At 43.6% G+C, this 20,538-nt stretch overlaps 1 protein-coding gene across 1 annotated transcript; it reads left to right on the forward strand.

Annotated features, from left to right (window-relative positions):
* Window positions 1-3,619: 3,619 nt before the first annotated feature.
* LOC121861198 (glutamate receptor ionotropic, delta-2-like) lies at window positions 3,620-19,893 on the forward strand. Its single transcript, XM_042358796.1, has 7 exons — window positions 3,620-4,678; window positions 13,839-14,498; window positions 14,821-14,968; window positions 15,249-15,441; window positions 15,941-16,128; window positions 17,884-18,280; window positions 19,384-19,893. The coding sequence occupies exons 1-7, from the start codon at window positions 4,288-4,290 to the stop codon at window positions 19,561-19,563; spliced, it is 2,157 nt and encodes a 718-aa protein (XP_042214730.1). The 5' UTR covers window positions 3,620-4,287; the 3' UTR covers window positions 19,564-19,893.
* The last annotated feature ends 645 nt before the right edge of the window (window positions 19,894-20,538 follow it).

Here is a 20,538-nt window from a genome sequence, read left to right on the forward strand (position 1 = left end):
GCTTGGTGGCTGTGAGTAGAAAGAGAGCGGTAGGTCACCACGAGGTCAGGTCTTATATAGCGGAGGTAGGAGTGGCTTAATAGTTGACCTCCGTCATGTAAGGCGGCGCTGGTTGACCTAGACCACGAGGCATACACTGGGGAATTAGCGGAGTCGGCTACTCGGCGACAAGCGTTTGTCGGGGAGGAATCCACTACACTATAAACCCCCCAGATTTTTTTTTAAGTCCAATCAACATTAAAGGCATTTTTAAGCCATGTGCACTTAATATTAGGAGATATTCTAAAGTCAATAGTAGTTACTGCACTAAAGACAAAGCATTGGAATTTTCTGATGAAAATGGGGGGTCCAGACCCACTCAGGTGTGTGTCTCAGGTGTTAGAGGAGACTCGGGTGTGTCTCTCAGGTGTTAGAGGAGACTCGGGTGTGTCTCTCAGGTGTTAGAGGAGACTCGGGTGTGTCTCTCAGGTGTTAGAGGAGACTCGGGTGTGTCTCAGGTGTTAGGAGGGTGTGTCTCTCAGGTGTTAGAGGAGACTCACTCAGGTGTTAGGAGAGACTCGGGTGTGTCTCTCAGGTGTTAGAGGAGGGTGTGTCTCTCAGGTGTTAGAGACTCAGGTGTGTCTCTCAGGTGTTAGAGGAGACTCAGGTGTGTCTCTCAGGTGTTAGAGGAGACTCGGGTGTGTCTCAGGTGTTAGAGGAGACTCAGGTGTGTCTCTCAGGTGTTAGAGGAGACTCGGGTGTGTCTCTCAGGTGTTAGAGGAGACTCAGTGTGTCTCTCAGGTGTTAGAGGAGACTCAGGTGTGTCTCTCAGGTGTTAGAGGAGACTCGGGTGTGTCTCTCAGGTGTTAGAGGAGACTCGGGTGTGTCTCTCAGGTGTTAGAGGAGACTCGGGTGTGTCTCTCAGGTGTTAGAGGAGACTCGGGTGTGTCTCTCAGGTGTTAGAGGAGACTCGGGTGGGTGTTACATTGTAAGAGCGCCGGTTGCTACTACTTACTGCTGAACCACTGAGGCCATCAATTGTAAGAACGCGCAACACAAGCTGCCCCCCTGTGAGGGCTTGGCACTCTTACAACTTACGTTGATACTCTGACCTGGTAGCGTGACGTGAGAGGAAGGCCCATGGGTTCATGTAAATATAGTATCGAGTATTAGGGAAAGAACAAGGGTGAATACTATAGGTGAATCATAGACCCACATACAACAAGTGTTACGGAAACCGAGCAGTCAAGAAGGCAATTTTCTTAAGTTACTTTACTTTATCTTTTACTTTTATTCTAATCTAAAAATTTAAAGGATTTCTTTACCTGTGTGTGTCTAGGGGCTTTTGGGTTGAAATAATTTAGTTATAATACCTTGTAAAACTCATGACCAATTACGTAACAAATGACAATCTGTTTGTATTGTAAAGTTTTCTCGTTTGTTTTTACTGTTGGGTTTAGTTATTACAGCATTACTTGGCTTAATTGAATAGTTGATACCACACTCATGGTTGACAGGCAGTACCCAACACTGTATAAATATTAGGACGTGAAAAATATGCAAGTGATTTTTCAGTATTATACTTAATATAAAATAAACACAAAAACATATATACAAGGGTGAAAAATAATGTACTCAGCTGTAATGATACACGTTACAACTAGAGGGTCTTTTGATTCCTCGTGTACAGGTTAGTGCCGGAACAGTGGATCACGTCACGACAGAGCAACAGAAGCCGACGGTGGTGAGAGCCGAACTGCCGGGGTCATTTTGCTCAGAAGGGACATAGATGGCGTCCCAAAAGCCGGCAAGGTTTTTCACCAATCAGGTACCAACTCCTGTCTCGTTTTTTTCATAGTTTGCCTGTTAGTAACTTGTGGTTTGGTGGTAGTGGAGTAAGCCGTGCAGATAGAGGTGACGGCGCGGTGTATGTACAGGGGACTCGGGTGTGTCTCAGGTGTGTTGCAGGTGTGTGGCTGAAATGTGTGTTACAGGAGACTCAGGTTTGTGTTGCAGGTGTGTGAGACTGAGATGTAAGTTGCAGGTGTGTTACAGGAAACTTAGGTGTGTGTTGCAGGTGTGTGACAAAGATGTATGTTGTAAGTGTGTTACAGGAGGCTCAGGTGTGGCTTAGGTGTGCCTTGGGTGTGTGGTTGAGAAGTGCGTTACAGGACTCAGGTGTGTGATGCACGTGTGTGGCTCAGATTTTTACCGGGGTCAAAAATATTTTCTTTCTCCTCTCTCGCCCGAAGACCTGATGAGGTATCTACTTGGTTCAACTTATCCAACACGAAGAGAAGGTTTCACTGGTTCACCGAAAATATCTACCTGGTTCACATTGTGCTCAACAGATGTGATCTTGTACCCCGATACCAATTAAAAGACCTATTGTTTTACATCATCTGAGGCTAAAATTGTTTATATTTTCGGAGTTTAAGTTTAATTTAACTTTTCTTGAATTTATCCCAGCCAAATTTTTTGTTTATTTATCAATGCTCAGCTGAGACTGGTTGACCTATCATAACTCGATATTCACTTTGTAAAATATCAGTTAATGTCATGGCAGCTTCCTCCAAAAATGTCTGTTGCAGGTGGTGTGAGTTTTTAACCTTCTGTTTCGGGAGAATGTGGGCGGTGTAGTTAGTCATGTGTGAGCTTAAAACACGTAAAATATAATAATCTGAAGAATGCTATAAGGACACCATGTAGGTTTACTTTATTTTTTTAATTTTTGGGAGGTTTCTTTGTTTCACTGTTCGCACGTAAGTCCACACGTAAGTTTATTAATAAGGTTAAGGTAGGTTGGGATAGATGAGGATAGATCGAGTATTTTATTTAAGTTACATTAGGTTAAGTTAGACACGACAGGTTAAGTTAGTGTTTGTAATAATGACACGATTTTCCGTGATGTTGGGTGAATGTAACACTGCCAACAGCTGCTGTGACCACTGCCAGAAACATCTAAACTCTAAAAACTTATAATAATAATAATACGGTAAAGTACTGTGTTTAGCGTGTTCACACTGAGTGCCACAAGCTGTAGATTACCTCATAACCTGCATGTTTGTATATACATACCACCTGCATGATTCACTCACTCGCTCGCCACACCCAAACAAGAAAATAAAACTTTAAAGGTTTCACGAGTACACAGGTGAGTGACGCAGTGTACAGGCCAGGTGGTGTCATAACTAATGCCTCCCTTCCCTCGTGGCCACACAACACGGGGATAAATAATTCTCTATTCTTAATATAAAAATAAGTGTAGATACACACACACACATACTAGTACAGGGACATATACAAATCCAGGTACAGAGATACATGAACAGATACAACTGTAGAGTTTTTAAGTTACAACATTAGGCAAAACCACCCACGATCAATGATGTTAATAATTTACCATCACCTCGGAAACAGCAGCTCAGGTATACAGGTACAGCTACAAGTACAGGTAGACACGCAAGTACAGGTAAAGAGAAGTACAGGTAGAGGATCAGTGAACACTTCCGTCCTGTGACCTTGTACTGAGGGGCTTGTTCAGTACAGGTCTACGAATCACCCTGTACACACACACACGCACACACGCACACACACACACACGCACACACACACACACACACACACACACACACACACACACACGCTTTTGACTGACTGGATGGATGGATGACTGGCAGACTGAGTGAGTGAAAGATATAGTGACTGACAGACAAGACATACAGACAGACTGATTTGAGAGACCAATTTGACCACTCTCTCTTTAGCTCTCCAGTCTTCTCTCGCTCTCTCTCTCTGTTTGTTTGTCTGTCTGTCTCTCTCAACAACACTGAACTGGTGAGGTCAGCTGGGTGTAAGTGTGGGTCCAGAGGTAAGTATGGGGACCCTGGCACAGGCTGGGTCACTCCGGGTACTTATAGTCAGGCTGTGAGGGCCGCTGCTTCACTCCTCAACACGAGCCACACGCCAGCAGTCCTCCCCGCCACCTGTACTGCCATACACACTCGCTCTGTACCACCGGGGGCTCCTCCAGTACCACACACGGGTGAAACTGTAGTAATAGCCTGCCTGGCGCACGGTCGTCACTGCAGGCAAAAGATAGTGGACGTCCGTCTGCCACGAGAAAGTTATTGCCGAGTGCAGAGGAACGTTAGTCGCTGTTGACTACCCTTACTAGCGCTAATTTTATGGTATTATCTTATTTTGCACCACTGTTGGGAAAAGGCTGGCGAATGTTCGTCTGGCGGTATACCCTCCCAGGTTCTACTACCATTACTACTACCTCGTGTTGTCAACTACGATAATAGTATGAACCAAAACCCTGCCAAGATGACTCTACTGTTCACCACAGCAGTACTCTCTCTCTCGTCTGGCGTTACTAGCGCCAGGCTGGGCATGTCGTGGCCAGACATGCAGCTACAGGAGGCAGCCACCAGGACGCTGCAGGAGGTGGTGGAGGGGCCGCTGAGGGGACACAAGGTGACGGTACTGATGCATGTCGAGGTGGAGGAGGTGGTGGTGGTGGATGCCCTCCTCGCCGCCCTCAACATGGACCTCCACGTCATCAGGATAGGAGGCGGCGACGTAGGCCACTTTAACCTCAGCCTCCAGGATATAGACGTTCACCTCACCGTGCTGGAGGGGGACCAGCTGGAGGAGGCAGAGAACGCCACCTATGACCAGGATCCACCAATCACAGGTAACTCCTTACCTTCACCTCCTCATCATAAGTTCACAGGTAAATATAACTTCCTCCTGGCGCACTTGAGGTAGTATCCAACAGACACATTTAAGCCACGACACAAAGATGGATTCTCAAAGACTTGGACATAGTAACTGCCTTAACTAGACATGAGGACACACACACACACACACACACACACACACACACACACACAACTGCTCACCAAAAACAGACAAAATAATGAATTCTTAAAAGTTTGCAGGTAAACATCTCTCTTAACCACAGACACTGATAAAGTTCCCTTAACCAACGCCTCTGCTAGACACTCCCTCAAACATTTATACAGAAACCTTCACTACTAACTAAAGATGGCGTCGGGAGTGCACTGAGACTCTGGTCACTAGAAGCGTTTATACATCTCCAGTCAGAGGAAAACTTAACTCGGTGATATTCGAGAATCAGGATCTGTTGGCTGGTCAGGCCTTAACAACAACTGTACGAGGTTGTCAACTCCTCCACAGCTCTGACTGATCCACTGACTGACTGACTCACTCACTCACTGATCCACTGATTTATTCTCTAACTCACTTACTCACTGGCCCACCGAGAGAGCTTTTCTTCTCCGTCACCGCCCCCTACCTCCTCGCCGCGGGTTGCTCACTAATATTGTTCACGTCGTGGTTGTCCAGACACTCGAGACAGTGGCTTGGTGGACCTCATGGAAACACATTTTAAAATCCTCAATATTAAGGAGTGTATAACATGATCATTTTCTTCACGACGTCACACACACAAACAAACAAACAAACAAACAAACAAACAAACACACACACACACACACACACACCTACTTCAGGGCGGATCCAGGAATATCAAAAGGGGTGGGGGTCCAAGAAGTTGTGGGTGGGGGACTTGGCGAGCACAGCGAGCCCACTCAGCTGTTTTTTGGGGGGGAGGGGGGCGCTGTAAGCGCCCCAGAATTTTATATTTTTTTAAATCTGACCAATATCATGGACATTTTGAGGCCATTTTGTAGTCATGTGCACTTGATATTGGGAGACATTCTGAAGTCAGTAGTAAATAATCTTTACTATACAAAAATGCCTGAGTACAATACTGCATTAAAGAAGTACAGGAATTTTCTGGTGAAAATGGGGGGTCTGGACCCCTTGGATCCGCCCTTGCACCTACACACACACACACACCAGACATAACAGATATAAGAAGGTTGTTAACACACTAAGTGATACACCTGGTATGGAACAATTTACCTGGTGAAGGTGTACAGTTTAGGCAACACCTCAGTCAATATTAACACTGAACAAACTTATCTGGTGGAGGACCATAACCCCCCGACGAGGCCACTAGCAGTTGTTAAGTGGCAGGTAAACAAACAAGGTGTGTGTGTGTATAGGACCTGTTATACATTTTCCTGGTAAGACTCTGGTACCCCGCTCTACTATACAAACAAAAGGTGTACACACTGGCCTACTGATGCCATGGCTCTTGGCATAAAAATAATTCAAAATAACTAGAAAATTTTTGCATTAAATATAACTTTATAAGTTCCATAAATAAGAAAAAATCCTTCATGTTAAATGAACAGTAAATAAAATCCTCGCCTGTACGACATTTTTCCCGTTGTCTTTAGCTCGCGTCTCAGCCAATCTTCCAAAGACTATATACGAAAGATAGAAAAGCTTGAGCTTTTGGGTGTGCGTGTAGTAAGGGCCTCTGAGGCAGAGGGCAGAGAGCATCCCTGATCACCATGAGGAATTTAGAGCCTACCTGCAAAACAGACAGCAAAATGAACTATTCTTATCCCCTGTCACAGCAGATGAATTACTGGTCATCATAAAAATGTCCAAAGATGCAGCAGCAGGCGAAGACAATATACCAATGAGCATCATTAAGAAAGTAGCCCACTTATTACTACCTGTTCTCCTCCACATTTGTAACTCCTCCTTCACTAGCGGTGTCTTTCCTGATAAACTGAAAATTGCTAAAGTCCACCAGGCATATAAATAATCTGGGGACAAAGGTCTCTTCAAGAATTACCGCCTATATCAGTCCTCCCAGCCTTGAGTAAGATACTGGAAAAGCTAGCATGTAGTAGACTAAATTCCTTCTGCAATGCCAATAACATCTTTACAGACTCACAGTTTGGATTTAGAGCTAGAAGGTCGACTGAGAGTGCTCTGCTATCCTTTACTAATAACATCTTAAATTCCTCTGATGACAGTCAGTTCACAGTCGGTATATTCTTGGACCTCTTCTCTAAAGCCTTCGATACTGTCGACCATACCATCCTCCTTTCAAAACTTGAACATTACGGCGTTAGGAGCCTGTCCCACAATTGGTTTACCTCATATCTGTCCAGCAGGATGCAGTATGTCTGTTATAATAACCACCAATCTGACTCCTCGCCAATCTTGTATGGAGTCCCCCAAGGTTCAATTCTCGGTCCAGTACTGTTTTTGTTGTACATAAACGACATAGTCCACGCCAGCTCACTCATAAAATACAACTTATTTGCAGACGATAGTAATCTCTATGCCAGCAACTCAGACCTCCATTCCTTGAGAACTATGAGCACTGAATTAAATAAAGTCGGGACCTCTGTAATACGTAATAAACTGACCTTAAACCTTGAGAAAACCCACTACACGATCTTTCACAGAAGAAAAAAAAATACCTCCAGACTTGAACCCCCCTGTACCTTGGTAATATAGTCCTCAAACTCGAACAAAATACTAAATTCCTCGGAGTTATTGTTGATGAGAAACTTAACTGGAGAAACCACATACAAACCATTCACAGTAAAATCAATAAACAGTGCGGTATCATGTATCACACTCGACAGTCACTCACTCTCACAGCAATGAAAGAAATCTATCATGATCTTGTTTACCAACACCTGATACACTGTCACACACTAGGGGGGGGGGGGCACTGGCTCTTCAAAAACACAATCTCTGGTTACTGCACAAAAGAGAGTTGTACGAACAATGACCTCCTTGAAAAAAACAGATCACACAGATCTGACTGAGGATCAGAAGATTCCAGGTTCGCATCCTGGCAAGGTCGCCACTTGTAAAGGCCTGGGCCTTAGGGATAGAAATCCCTTACCAGGCTAATCAGGATCTTAATAAAGGAAAGTCAAGGACCCTGGTTTTCTGAGGAATAACAAACAACCGTTTGAGATTGACATCTCTTTACTATAAAAATATAACACAAAACTCTGACACCACTCAACAAACATCAAATAACAATTACGGGAGTCAAACAATTAAGTCAAGTCAACAGTTAATGGAGTCAAACAATTAATGGAAGCAAACAATTAAAGGAATCAAACAAATAATGGGAGTCAGCAATTAATGGATTCACACAATTAAATGGAGTCAACAATTGATAGAATCGAACAATAAAGGGGAGTCAGCAGTTAATGGAATCACACAATCATGGAATCAAAATGAACAAATATTTCCTAGGGCAGTGGCCCTGGGGGAAGGTTCTGGAACACGGTGATGCACACTCAGGGTAGGGAAGCGTCCATTCAACTCCACACTCAAGAGACGTCTTGAAATGGCAGGAGAACACAGGGACACAGATGGAATGAGATGAACTGGCAGTCGTGGTATGGTAGTGGTAGATGACCAGAGAATTGACAGTCGATAGGTGAAGGTCTGGGGACACAGCCCACGAGTCCAGGACCTATGATGAGATCATAGCCAGAATTTGACGAACAGCTGGGTAGCTAGATAGTGACTGTATGGCGGCTGGGTTGAATCTGCCGGTGACGCAGATAGTCGCTGCCGTTCTCACCTCTGTCCAAACCGTCCCAAGTGTCGTCCGCACCAGCAAACAAGCGAGATAGCAGCGGTATCCAGCAGGAAGATCGTTTCCGCCCTTACAATCCCAATCCCCAAGTAAAATATTCAAGACAGCAGTACTATTATTTTGGATATCACGCACTGTACAACTCACCAACATACATTATTACTACAACATGACCTAAACACAATCTAAGGTGGTCAACACCTTCGTTACCTGAGGCATAACACATACACACACATTACTTGTGATATTTACTAGACAAACACTACTCGCCCTCCACACTGTATGTATATATGTATGTATGTATGTATTTATGTATGTATGTATTTATGTATATGTATGTATATGTATGTAATAATAATAATAATTAACGGGTTATTGAAAAAGTTTTGCAGCCCGAAGGCTGAAAATAAACATTAGACAAAAATGACTTATTACATACAAAGACCTGGAATAGGTGGGTTGTTTAACAAAAGCTTTCATTACTAAAACGAAAAAAAAATGAACTGAACATAAATTATTATAATTTGCAGTTGATGGCCCGGTCTCTTGCCATGCTGTGTGAGGTTACGTAGGCCACGTAGTTCAGTAACTCGTCCGTATGCATGTATGTATGCATGTATGTATGTATGTATGTATGCTTATGTATGTCGAGCCAGAGTATAAAACGTGACCACTTTGATAAATGACCATCAATTCCCTTCACCTGATGATGTATGGGGCTGTTAATCAGGGTCACTCGCCTGAACCCGGTAATAGCATCACTCAGATATGTAAGACTTAAGGGTTCGGGGAACACCTGATGATTAATTAACTCTTCAACCAGCTTATTTCACCTGGTGATTCAACACCCTAATTTTTGTATGTTGGTTAGATTAGGTTAGCATTATGATGTTTAATCATCAGTTGAAATTAACTTTGTGGGCTAATTTTCAGGTGATCCGTTGTTGGGGAGCGGGTCATGTTCCATACTCCTGACGAAGGCTGTGATGGAGGTGTGGCCAGGTGGGGGTTGGGGTTGTAGTTAGGAGCCGTCCCAGGTGCATAGACTACCAGGCTATTTAATCAGTAATGACTTAATAGCCACAGCCTTTTTACTGCAGTTTTTCATGTTGAATACAATACACTTTTATCATTCCACTCAGAATCGACGACTCTACCTATTGTTATGCGAGACACAAAATATACTGTTTCCTGAATGTACATTGAGATATTACAGTACAGTAGAGTACAGTATTGAGAAAACTGTGAAGTCTGCACACTGTAACTCCCATTTAAGCTGTTGACAAAACGTTTAAAGTTTATTCATAACTAAAACTCGATACCACCACATTTTAAAACGGAAGACGTCAATGGAGACTTAAACGCACCTACAGTGATTTACTTGCATATATATATATATATATATATATATATATATATATATATATATATATATATATATATATATATATATATATATATATATATATATACGAGACAAGAAACTCTCAACCCTGCCCATAAACTCAATTAGGGAAATGTTAACTAAGCCTATAGGTAGCCCTAGGACGGCCATCCTCCAATAGGAGGGACAACCATTATTATTATTATTATAAGGAGAAAAAGTACAAGTTTGTATTATTTTATCGTCAGTGATGTCTGCCGCCTCCCAAGTTACAACACAACACAACAAATTGAAACAGGAAGAGTGTGAGTTGATGTGATGCTATGGGTAGACGATAACACACCCCATCACACCACACTCCACCACACCACACCACACCCCAACACACCCCCCACCACACCACACACTCCACCACACACCACACCACACCACACCCCAACACACCCCCACCACCACACTACCACCGCACTACACCACACTACACCATACTACACCACACTATACCACACCACACTACACCACACCACACCACACTACACCACACCACACTACACCACACTATACCACACCACACCACACTACACCACACCACACCACACTACACCACACCATACTACACCACACTATACCACACCACACTACACCACACCACACTACACCACACTACACCACACTATACCACACCACACCCCCAACACACCACCCACACACACCACACCACACTACACCCACACCACACACACCACACCACACCACACCACAACACACACCACACCACACCACACTACCCACACCACACCACACCACCACACCACACCACACCACACACCACACACACCACACCACACCACACCACACCACACACACCACACACCACACCCCACCACACACACACCACACCCACCACACACACACCCCAACACACACACACCACACCACCCCACCACACCACACCACAACACACACCCACCACACCACACCACACCACACCCCACCACACCACACCACACCACACTACACCACACCCACCACACACACCCACAACACACACCACACCACACCACACCACACACACCACACACACCACACACAACATACACACACCACACACACCACACCACACCACACCACACCACACCCCACCAGACCCCACCACACCACACTACACCACACCACACCACACACCCACCACACTACACCACACCATCCCTTGATAGTGATGATAGTCGTCACAGGTGAAGTTTACAGTATTACCATCACAATGAAGAAAATACCCCTTGGTAAGTCATCACAATTATGTCAAGAAAGAAAAAGTAATTGCGTGCTCCAAGTTCTTGATAATTGAGTGTGTTGGTGAGTGAGTGGCAGACAGGCATCATTCCACACCTCACCTTTGTGCCGACACTAATCAATGGTTCCTAGTTAATTACCAAGCGCCAATATTACGTGAGGTGACAATCGTGTTCCTGTTCTTTACCATGCTTAAAGGTATCGATTAATTATACAATATTACTGTAGTAGTTTATCTAATTTAATATCTTGTAAGTGTCTTTCTTTGTTCTTAAGTCTTTACAATGTTTAGTGTTCATGTCTCACACACACACACATATGAGGAACATCATATGAGGAACAAGAGCCATCTCCAACACCCTGTGTTGGAGATGATTATAGGAATAAAGAAAGGAATTTATGAGAAATTAAAGGGAGGGAGAGCAGCTCAGAACTAGGTATAATGAACTATCTAGGAATGTTAAGAAAAATGTAAAGAAAGCAAAGAGAGACTATGAAATCAGAATAGCAAGAGAATCCAAGGCGAATCCCAAGTGATTTTTCCAGGTATAGAGGACAAAGGTCAAGGACAAAGTTGGGCCTTTAAAGTCAGGGAGGGGGGAAGTGATAAATGGCAGTGAAGAAATAAGCAAAGCATTGAACAGCTACGTCTTATCAGTTTTCACAGAAGAAATTCGCGAGGATATTTAGGGAAAGGAAGAAGAGAAATTAAAGAATATCACTATCAGAAAAGAGGATGTTCTTAAGAGGATAAATAAACTAAAGAAGAAAAAATCCCCAGGGCAGGATGAAATTTTCCCTCGTGTTTTGAAAGAGTGTAAGGAACAGATTAGCGGACCCCTCGTAAATTTATTTACAAAATCATTAGACACGGAGTTGTGCCAGACTTGTGGAAACAGGCAAATGTAGTACCCATATTCAAAAAGGGAGACGGAGCATCAGCGTCAAATTACCGGCCGATCAGTTTGACGTCAGTAGTGGGGAAATTTCTTGAATCAATTATAGCAGATAGCATCCGATCGCATTTAGAGAAAAGCAAATTAATCTACGACTCTCAACATGGGTTTACAAAGGGAAAATCTTGTCTAACAAATCTGCTGACGTTTTTAGGAAAGTCTTCGAGGTAGTAGATAATGACGAAAATTACGATGTTATTTACTTAGACTTTAGCAAAGCATTTGACAGTACCGCATCAGAGGCTTCTGAGAAAAGTTAAGGCTCATGGTATCGAGGGGAAAGTTTTAAATTGGATAAAATCATGGCTCACCGATAGAGAGGTGCAGAGGGTTCCCCAGGGGTCAGTACTAGGCCCACTCTTGTTCATAATCTACATAAACGATCTAGATACTGGGATCAGCAGTGACATAAGCAAGTTTGCGGATGACACCAAAATAGGGCGGCAGATTAATTCAGGGCAGGATGCAAATGCACTACAGGAGGATCTAAATAAATTGCAGGGGTGGTCTGAAAAATGACAAATGAAATTCAACACCAGCAAGTGCAGCGTACTTAATATTGGAAGAACAAATACTTTCAATGTATACAGCCTTAACAACATCAACCTAGAGAAGTCGACTTGTGAAAGAGACCTAGGGGTACTTGTAAGCCCGGACCTACAGCCTAGAAAATAGTGCGTTAATGTTCGAAATTAGGCAAACAGAGTATTGGGTTTTATATCTAAAAGTGTAAGTAATAAGAGTGCAGAGGTCTTATTGGAACTATATCTTGCGCTAGTCAGGCCGCACCTCTATTATGCGGTTCAGTTCTGGTGCCCTTATTATAGAATGGATATCAATTCACTAGAGTCAGTGCAACGAAGAATAACGAAAATGATTCCGGGACTTACCTGTAGAAACCTTCCATATCAGGATAGGTTAAAGAATCTAAACTTGCATTCCCTAGAAAGACGAAGAGTGCGGGGAGATATGATAGAAGTATTTAAGTGGGTGAAAGGAATCAATAAAGGGGATATAGATAAAGTTCTTATAATATCCGAGCAGGATAGGACTCGGAGCAACGGATTTAAGTTGGATAAGTTTAGGTTTAGGAGGGAGATAGGAAGGAACTGGTTCACAAATAGGGTGGTGGACGAGTGGAACAAGCTTAGCAACTTTGTAGTAAGTGCTGGAACGCTGGAAAGTTTCAAAAGGAGGCTAGATAAATTCATGGATGATAGAGAGTGGTAGTAACTCTCGACAGGAGCTGCCATGCACAGACCAACCGGCCTATTGCAGACTCCTTATTTTCTTATGTTCTTATGTGTGAGCTGAAGGACCTACCCGGACCACGTGGTACATCTGCAGCTGTAGTGAGGTAGCGGCTTAGCAGTCAACCAAGTGACTCACTCCCCGATATCACCATATGTAACTTATCATCTCTGTTCATTGTATATTTTCAGCCTTCGGGCTGTTATGTTTTCTTAATAAACCGTTAATTGTTATTTATTATTATTATTTATTATTACACACGCACACACACACAGTTATTCCTAATACTGTACACATGAATGTACCATCGCTGCAAACATTACAATATACTGTACATGGTACTGTCAATCATGGAAACCTTGCACCATCCTATTGTTCATTATACCATTAATGGCACCATGGCACCATTCCTGGCAGCATTCCCAGTAACCTAGCAGCTGCCCTCCTCCCTCAGACACCCTGGTGGCGCTGGTCAACACGGAGCTGCCGTGGCCGCTGTTGACGCCTCCTCAGTGGTGGATCTCCTCCACGCTCCTCCTCCTCCAACTCAACCTCACCTGCAACGCCTCCCGCTTCTTCGAAACCCGCCTTGCCCAGCAGACCCCGTCAGTAGTGTTGTTGTGTCCCGCCCACCACCACCAATGGCCAAAGGAACGGAACGACACACACAACAACACTTATAATGACGGCGACGACCCCCAAGACTATCCTCTATGGAAGGACGACCTCGTATCCCCTGGTGATGTCTCCTACAATGACATCGTCTTAGAGAACGACCTCATCTCTCTCACCATCTACGACCTTCTCACCGACTCCTTGGAGGAAGGGACCCTCGTTTTCAGGGTCCTAACGTGGCTGCCTTACGACCCTGACTGTAAGTTGGGATATCTAGGGACGTGGGACCCCTGGGTCTTCACGTCCTTCTCAGGCTTGTTCTACGACCGCTTCCAGTCCATGGGGGGGACGACCCTCCACGTCTCCAGTGACGACGACGACGCCCCGCTCCTCTTCCTTGATGACGATGGCGAGTTCGAAGGAACGTGTAAGAGGATCCTTGACGTGTTGTCTGACTGGCTCAACTTCACGTTCACACTCACCAACGGAGCTCCTGACAGTGAGTGACCCTACAGTATGTCCCCCACACCGTCTGCCCACCGCACTCCCTCTATACTAACACTACCACCTAGAACAGATTGTAAAAGACATGTATCTAGCAAAACACACACACACACACACACACACACACGTATCTATTAAGGTTACTGAAAATACAAAACACATACTATCCAATATTAAATAATTCATTCCAGCCTGGTGTGAAGCCCTCAGTAAAATGTAACAGAATATCACGTCTGTCAGTCACTAAACCTAACCTAACCTGTCCATAATCTACTGCCTCTCTACCCCCCCCCCCCTTCTCTCTCTCTCTCTGACAGGCAAGTGGGGCGAGATAGAGAACGGGACGTGGGTGGGGCTGCTGGGAGAGGTATATAAGGGCAACAAGGACTTGGCCATCAACTACTTCACCATCACCCATGAGAGGACTCGCTATTTCGACACCTCCATCTCTTACCTGACGGAGGGGTGAGTCCTCGTAATGGCTTCACTCTCACTCCACCGTACTGCTGCCCTCACGCTTACTCCCTCTCACTCTCTCCCACTCTACCGTACTGCTGCCCTCACTCTCTCACTCACAATCTCAGAAATGAACGAATTGACTGTCTTGAACACAACATTTTATAACAGTATAATATTTGGCATCACCATCACCCGGCCTCTGTTAACAATTGGCTGTTCATATGCCACTGTTTTAACATGATTGGTTTTCAACATGATACGTCACTAAATGGCTGTCCATTCCCAGATTCGGTTTCGTCCTGCCGACGCCACCTGAACTGCCACGATGGCGTAACCTGGTGTACCCGTTCACCTGGGTGGTCTGGGTGTCTGTGGGCGGCGTGCTCTTCACCTGCGGCTTCTCCTTCTACATCCTCACCTACCTGCAGCCGCACCACCACACCGCCCACCTCTTCGTCTCCCTCGCTTATGTCATGAGGGTACGGCCACCCATCTTGTGTAATTATAATAATAACTTTTCCGAGAATTTGGTACATAACCACTTGATCCCGTGTATGTGTGTGTGTGTGTGTGTGCGTGTGTGTGTGTGTGTGTGTGTGTGTGTGTGCGTGTGTGTGTGTGTGTGTGTGTGTGTGTGTTCAACAATAACACCACCAAGGCATAAATGGGCTGCCCTACAACTTCACGTCCTTCAAGTAATACCGAGAATTAAATGGTCCGAGAATTACCTTTACACCTGGCAAACAACACACCAAACCAACAGTATACTGACCTAACCTAATGCAAACAGCTTTAACCTAACTCATCCCCAATAATCGAACGTAACTTAATCTAAACCCAGTCCAACTAACTTAAACCTAACCTAACCTTGTAAGAGAATTTTACTGAATATCTATCTATACACTTATATATTTATTTATCTAACTACTACCACTCTATCTACGGTAATTATACTACAGTGTATTATCCCGGGGTCAGGGGCTGGTGAACCAGTCACACATTCAGGTGCCGCATGAATGGTCGCTGAGAATGTTCCTGGGTGGCTGGTGGATCACCGCCTACGTCCTCGTCATCTCCTACACGTGTAACCTGATCGCCGTGCTCACCGTGCCCGTCTACCCCACCAGGATCAACACCCTGGGGGAGCTGGCCGAGAGTAACTACAGGTAAGTGAGTTAAGTCAAGATAGTATACACCCATGGAGGAGTGGTGAAGGCTCCTCCTGCAAACCTGTAGTAGTTACTTAACCTAAATTAACCAAATAATTTAACCTAACTTGACGTGAATAACCCTTCCTACCCCGATCAAATAAAGTGATTCAAAGAAACCTATTGTAAATAACCAAACCAACCTTGCTCTAACACGAGCTGATACATTCGTGCCTGGCAGCCTTACACCGGGCAAGCATCTCGCCAGACAATTTCCCGTTGGAGGAAATTTTTCCAACGGACAAACTCCACCAGCTGAATTCTCTTGCAAGTCTTAATATTGTTAGCTTAAGTTAGGTTGGTCTATTCTAATAACTGACTAGTTTAGTCAGGTTTGGTTAGGTTAAATTAGGCTGCACGTTATTCTGGTCCAGGGCAGTACAGTATAGGCTACGTTATGAACTACAGCAAATAAAACTTACTTTCACTGTTCATGCTCACTTGTTCTAGTGTCAGATCATTTTTTTCTAAGAATCTCCTTACTAAGTACGATACATTAGAGTCTTTATGCGTAATGTTCTTCGAGGCCAAGAATTTTTTGCATTGTTTCTCAGGGCTCACTTTCCCTTAAGCTAAGCCACGTCTGTTTACGGTAAGAAATTCACCAAAAGCATTAATTGATGATTTTAGACAGACATTTCTTCTGGTATCATGCAGTGTGCATCATTCTATTCATTAAATCATACATGTTAAAATAAAGCTTCATTCATTTTAACTATGAATTACAGCATAATATAAACTTTTCCTTTTCTATTTTTGTTTATTTTTTTTTCGCCCCCAAGGCCCCGATGTGGGTCGGTGACCTGTGCCCCAGTGAGCTATTCCCCTTAAAAAGAAAAAAATAATAATACTGAAATAACAATACGACTATTACTATTAATATGCCTATATGTTTTCTGATTTTTTATGTTCTAAACTATTTTGTATTGTAATGTAAATGTGATGAATTCCCAATAAAATCAGTCAAACACGCGAGGCGAGTTATTAAAGCATTAGTGTCTGTATAGAGTGATAAGACCACTGCCATAACAATGAGGCTTTATCACGTGTGACCAACATTATTATGAAAAGTATCATCAAATAATACCAGTACAGTACAGTATCAGTGTTGGTCATTATCAGGTAACACATAAGGCTATCAATATCGTGCAGCTTTATGCTAAACTCTGGTGTGTGAGCCAGGGCGAAGACTAAATTTAGCAGTGTCCTTGGTACAAGAGCTCTTGCGAGACGGCGGAATCGCTGTCATGTCTGTCAAAAGCAAACAGAAACATTCACTTGAGGATGAAATTTCAGGCATCGGAGATTTTTTTAAACAAATATAACATAAACCATTATTGATTTTCCTACTGACGTAATTGTTGACCAACTTTTGAAGAGCTGACTAATTTTCGAATTCCACTTTTAAACATGCCCCCTCCTCCCTCCTCCACACAGACACGTGTCCAGTGAATAGATCCAGAGTGAAGGTTGATGCATCACTCATTGGTCCTTCATTATGAGAGAGATGTCGATGTAAATACTTGTTTTGTTTTAGAGGAAATATCACACATAACCCAATGGTGTGAGTAGTGAAGCGCGTGAAATTGCTTTAGGAGAGAAGATCTCGGAAATGTTTCATGCACCTTCTTCCTCAGTTTCCATAGTGCTTGACTGCAGGGAGGTTCGTATTAAAGTTTGTCTTTACACTGAGTGGCTGTCTCCCATCACTAGGTTGTGTATGTTGAACTACGGGGAGTTTGTGCCCGACGCCCTGGTCACCTCCTCTGATGCTGAGATGCGGCGGCTGGGGGGCAAGATGGACCTGGTGCCCGTCAAGGAGGATGGCTACTATGGCCAAGAGGACTGTGCCGCTCTCGTCCTCGATAACAAAAACGCTCACACAGAAACTTATGCTTACCTCAAACTTACCTACGTTGATATGGATTTAGGTGATAACGTGTATTTTATGAAGGAACAAATATATGAAGGCAATCTGGCTTTCATCTTCCAGAAAAATACACCCTGGAGGACGGCCTTCAACAAGGGACTCAGGCGTCTACTGGAGTCTGGCTTCATCCAAAAATGGCAGAAAGATATAATGGAGGAATATAGCAGATCCCAAGCTAAGGTTGGTTCCTCTAATGGCTCTTTCTCCCTTATCATTAATATTTTTCACACCTGGAAGACTTCCATCGTCTTAGGTCAACATTCTTCTACTACCCCACGACACTGTGTTTTAAATCTCCCTCTTCTAAATAGGTTACGAGCCTTTGAAAATCTACACCTGAAGAAATGAAGCCAAAACTCACTGTTATACCTGTAATACAGGTAAGACTCATATAGAAGATTTAGGAAAACATTTATAGAAGGAGGGTTGTAAAGTGAGGAAAGTTGGTAGTGTGGCCGATTAGCTATTTAAACTTGGACACATTAATAAATCATTATATCGAAGTTACTAGACAATGATTCTCTTACACAAACATGAAATGGATACACCTCCCACCGATAGTAACTCACCCTAAGGATAACTCTGACAATAACTCACGTGTGACCTGAGGGAGGCCCAGCAGGTGCTGCTGAAGAGAGTGCTGGACTATGTCTCCTGAGGGAGGCTGCTAGCTGGGGCTCGATGATGGGGAGGGAAGTTTCCCTCCAGACCTCGACCAGTGACGAGCATTACTTCTGTCTTCTTCCGAGTTCTGTCTCTGGGGAGGAGCTGTCGGCCCCTTCTCTGTTATAATAGTAATGCTAATGCTCCGTGGAAGGAGCTGCAGGCTCTTAAATTGGCGGTCACGAGCTGGAAGATGTCGTCACTAATCTGGGTGTGTGTGGCCAGGTGACAGGTGTACTGGATGGAGGGTAGCTTCTTAAGTAACACGGTCATGTCGCTGGGTTACCTAATGACACGGCGGTGAGAATTCTGGTTCATTGTGACCGTGACCTCTCTTGGGTCAGGTCTTAATCTCACTTTAATTACGAAGGGTTGGTCAACTTATGAGGGTGTATACACCTGCGTTTCCGGTCACTGCTATATGTGCTGTTCTTCTCTGGGCTGTAAGCTGTGGTCTGGTAAACAATCATTACAATTCCTTGATTATCCTGCTATTGACAACGTGTTACAAGTTATGGTCACGGGGTCAGTATTACTTGTGGTAGCTCTGGGTTACCATAATTCATCCCTACACATGTGATACTAACATTAACATTTATAGTACACTCATTCGTTTGCAGGATGGGCAGGGGTCAGTGCCACGACCTCTGAGTGTGGGTCACCTGCAAGGAGCCTTCTTTATCCTGGTGCTAGGTGTAGTGTGTGCTGGCTTGGTGTTCACGGTGGAGTACTGCACCAAGACTCCCACCATCATCACCAGCCGACCATCACCACAACCATTCATCATGCTGACCCACTAATGTTAACTATTGCTTTAAAGTCCGTTTATTAAATTCATATAAAAATGCGTGAATATGGAAGATGAACAAAGAATGATAATAATTACACCTACCTGGATTATATTAAATTGCCTTACTTAATTTTAACCCGAGATCTGTAATGGTATAAATGTGTCTACACCTAAGGTAATGGGGGGTCCCACAGACCCCAGAGGAAAAGAAATCACCAAAAACCAGGAAGTTACATCCAATAAAATTTAAAGGTATATACAAACATTTAAAGGTCTTAATTAGGCTTCTCGCTGAAAATTAAACAAAATAAAAATAAAAATAGCTGAATATATGAAAATATAGATTGAATTTCTTTTACCCTTTTACACTTATGTTTATTTATATATATATATATATATATATATATATATATATATATATATATATATATATATATATATATATATATATATATATATATATATATTGTTACGAACCACGCCATCTATTGTCCTGATCTACCTACCCAGCACTACGAGCACCGCCATCTAGGGACGAGACCCGAGTATGACTCGTCTTCGCACTCCGGGGTTTCCCTTCTCCATATCCTGGTTGTTGCGTCACTTCCTCCTCCAAGTCTTCTTCGTCAGCTCCAGTTCGAGGAGAGGTCAGTACACTCCGGGAAGTGACCACAGGATCATCTATCCTCTAACCCTACGGCACAGTGACTACCTACCGTCTTCTACAATACTCAGCCTTACTCGTCAGCCATCTCAGCTCCTCACTTAAGTATTTGTAATCTTGTATTGCCTCCCCCACCTCCACCTTGCTTCAAATTATTGTATGTTGTATTAATATGTATATACTGTTAATGTTTAGGTTAAGTTTGGTTAAGGGTAAATTATAGAAAGCTGAATATTATTTTAAGGAATTTATGGTACTTTATTATACACAACGAAAACTCTCATCCTTTGTCTACCCTTTTATAGTCCAATTGTTTTTGTT

The sequence above is a fragment of the Homarus americanus genome, unplaced genomic scaffold (genome assembly GCF_018991925.1).
Source record: "Homarus americanus isolate GMGI-L3 unplaced genomic scaffold, GMGI_Hamer_2.0 scaffold21314, whole genome shotgun sequence".
Taxonomy (NCBI): domain Eukaryota; kingdom Metazoa; phylum Arthropoda; class Malacostraca; order Decapoda; family Nephropidae; genus Homarus; species Homarus americanus.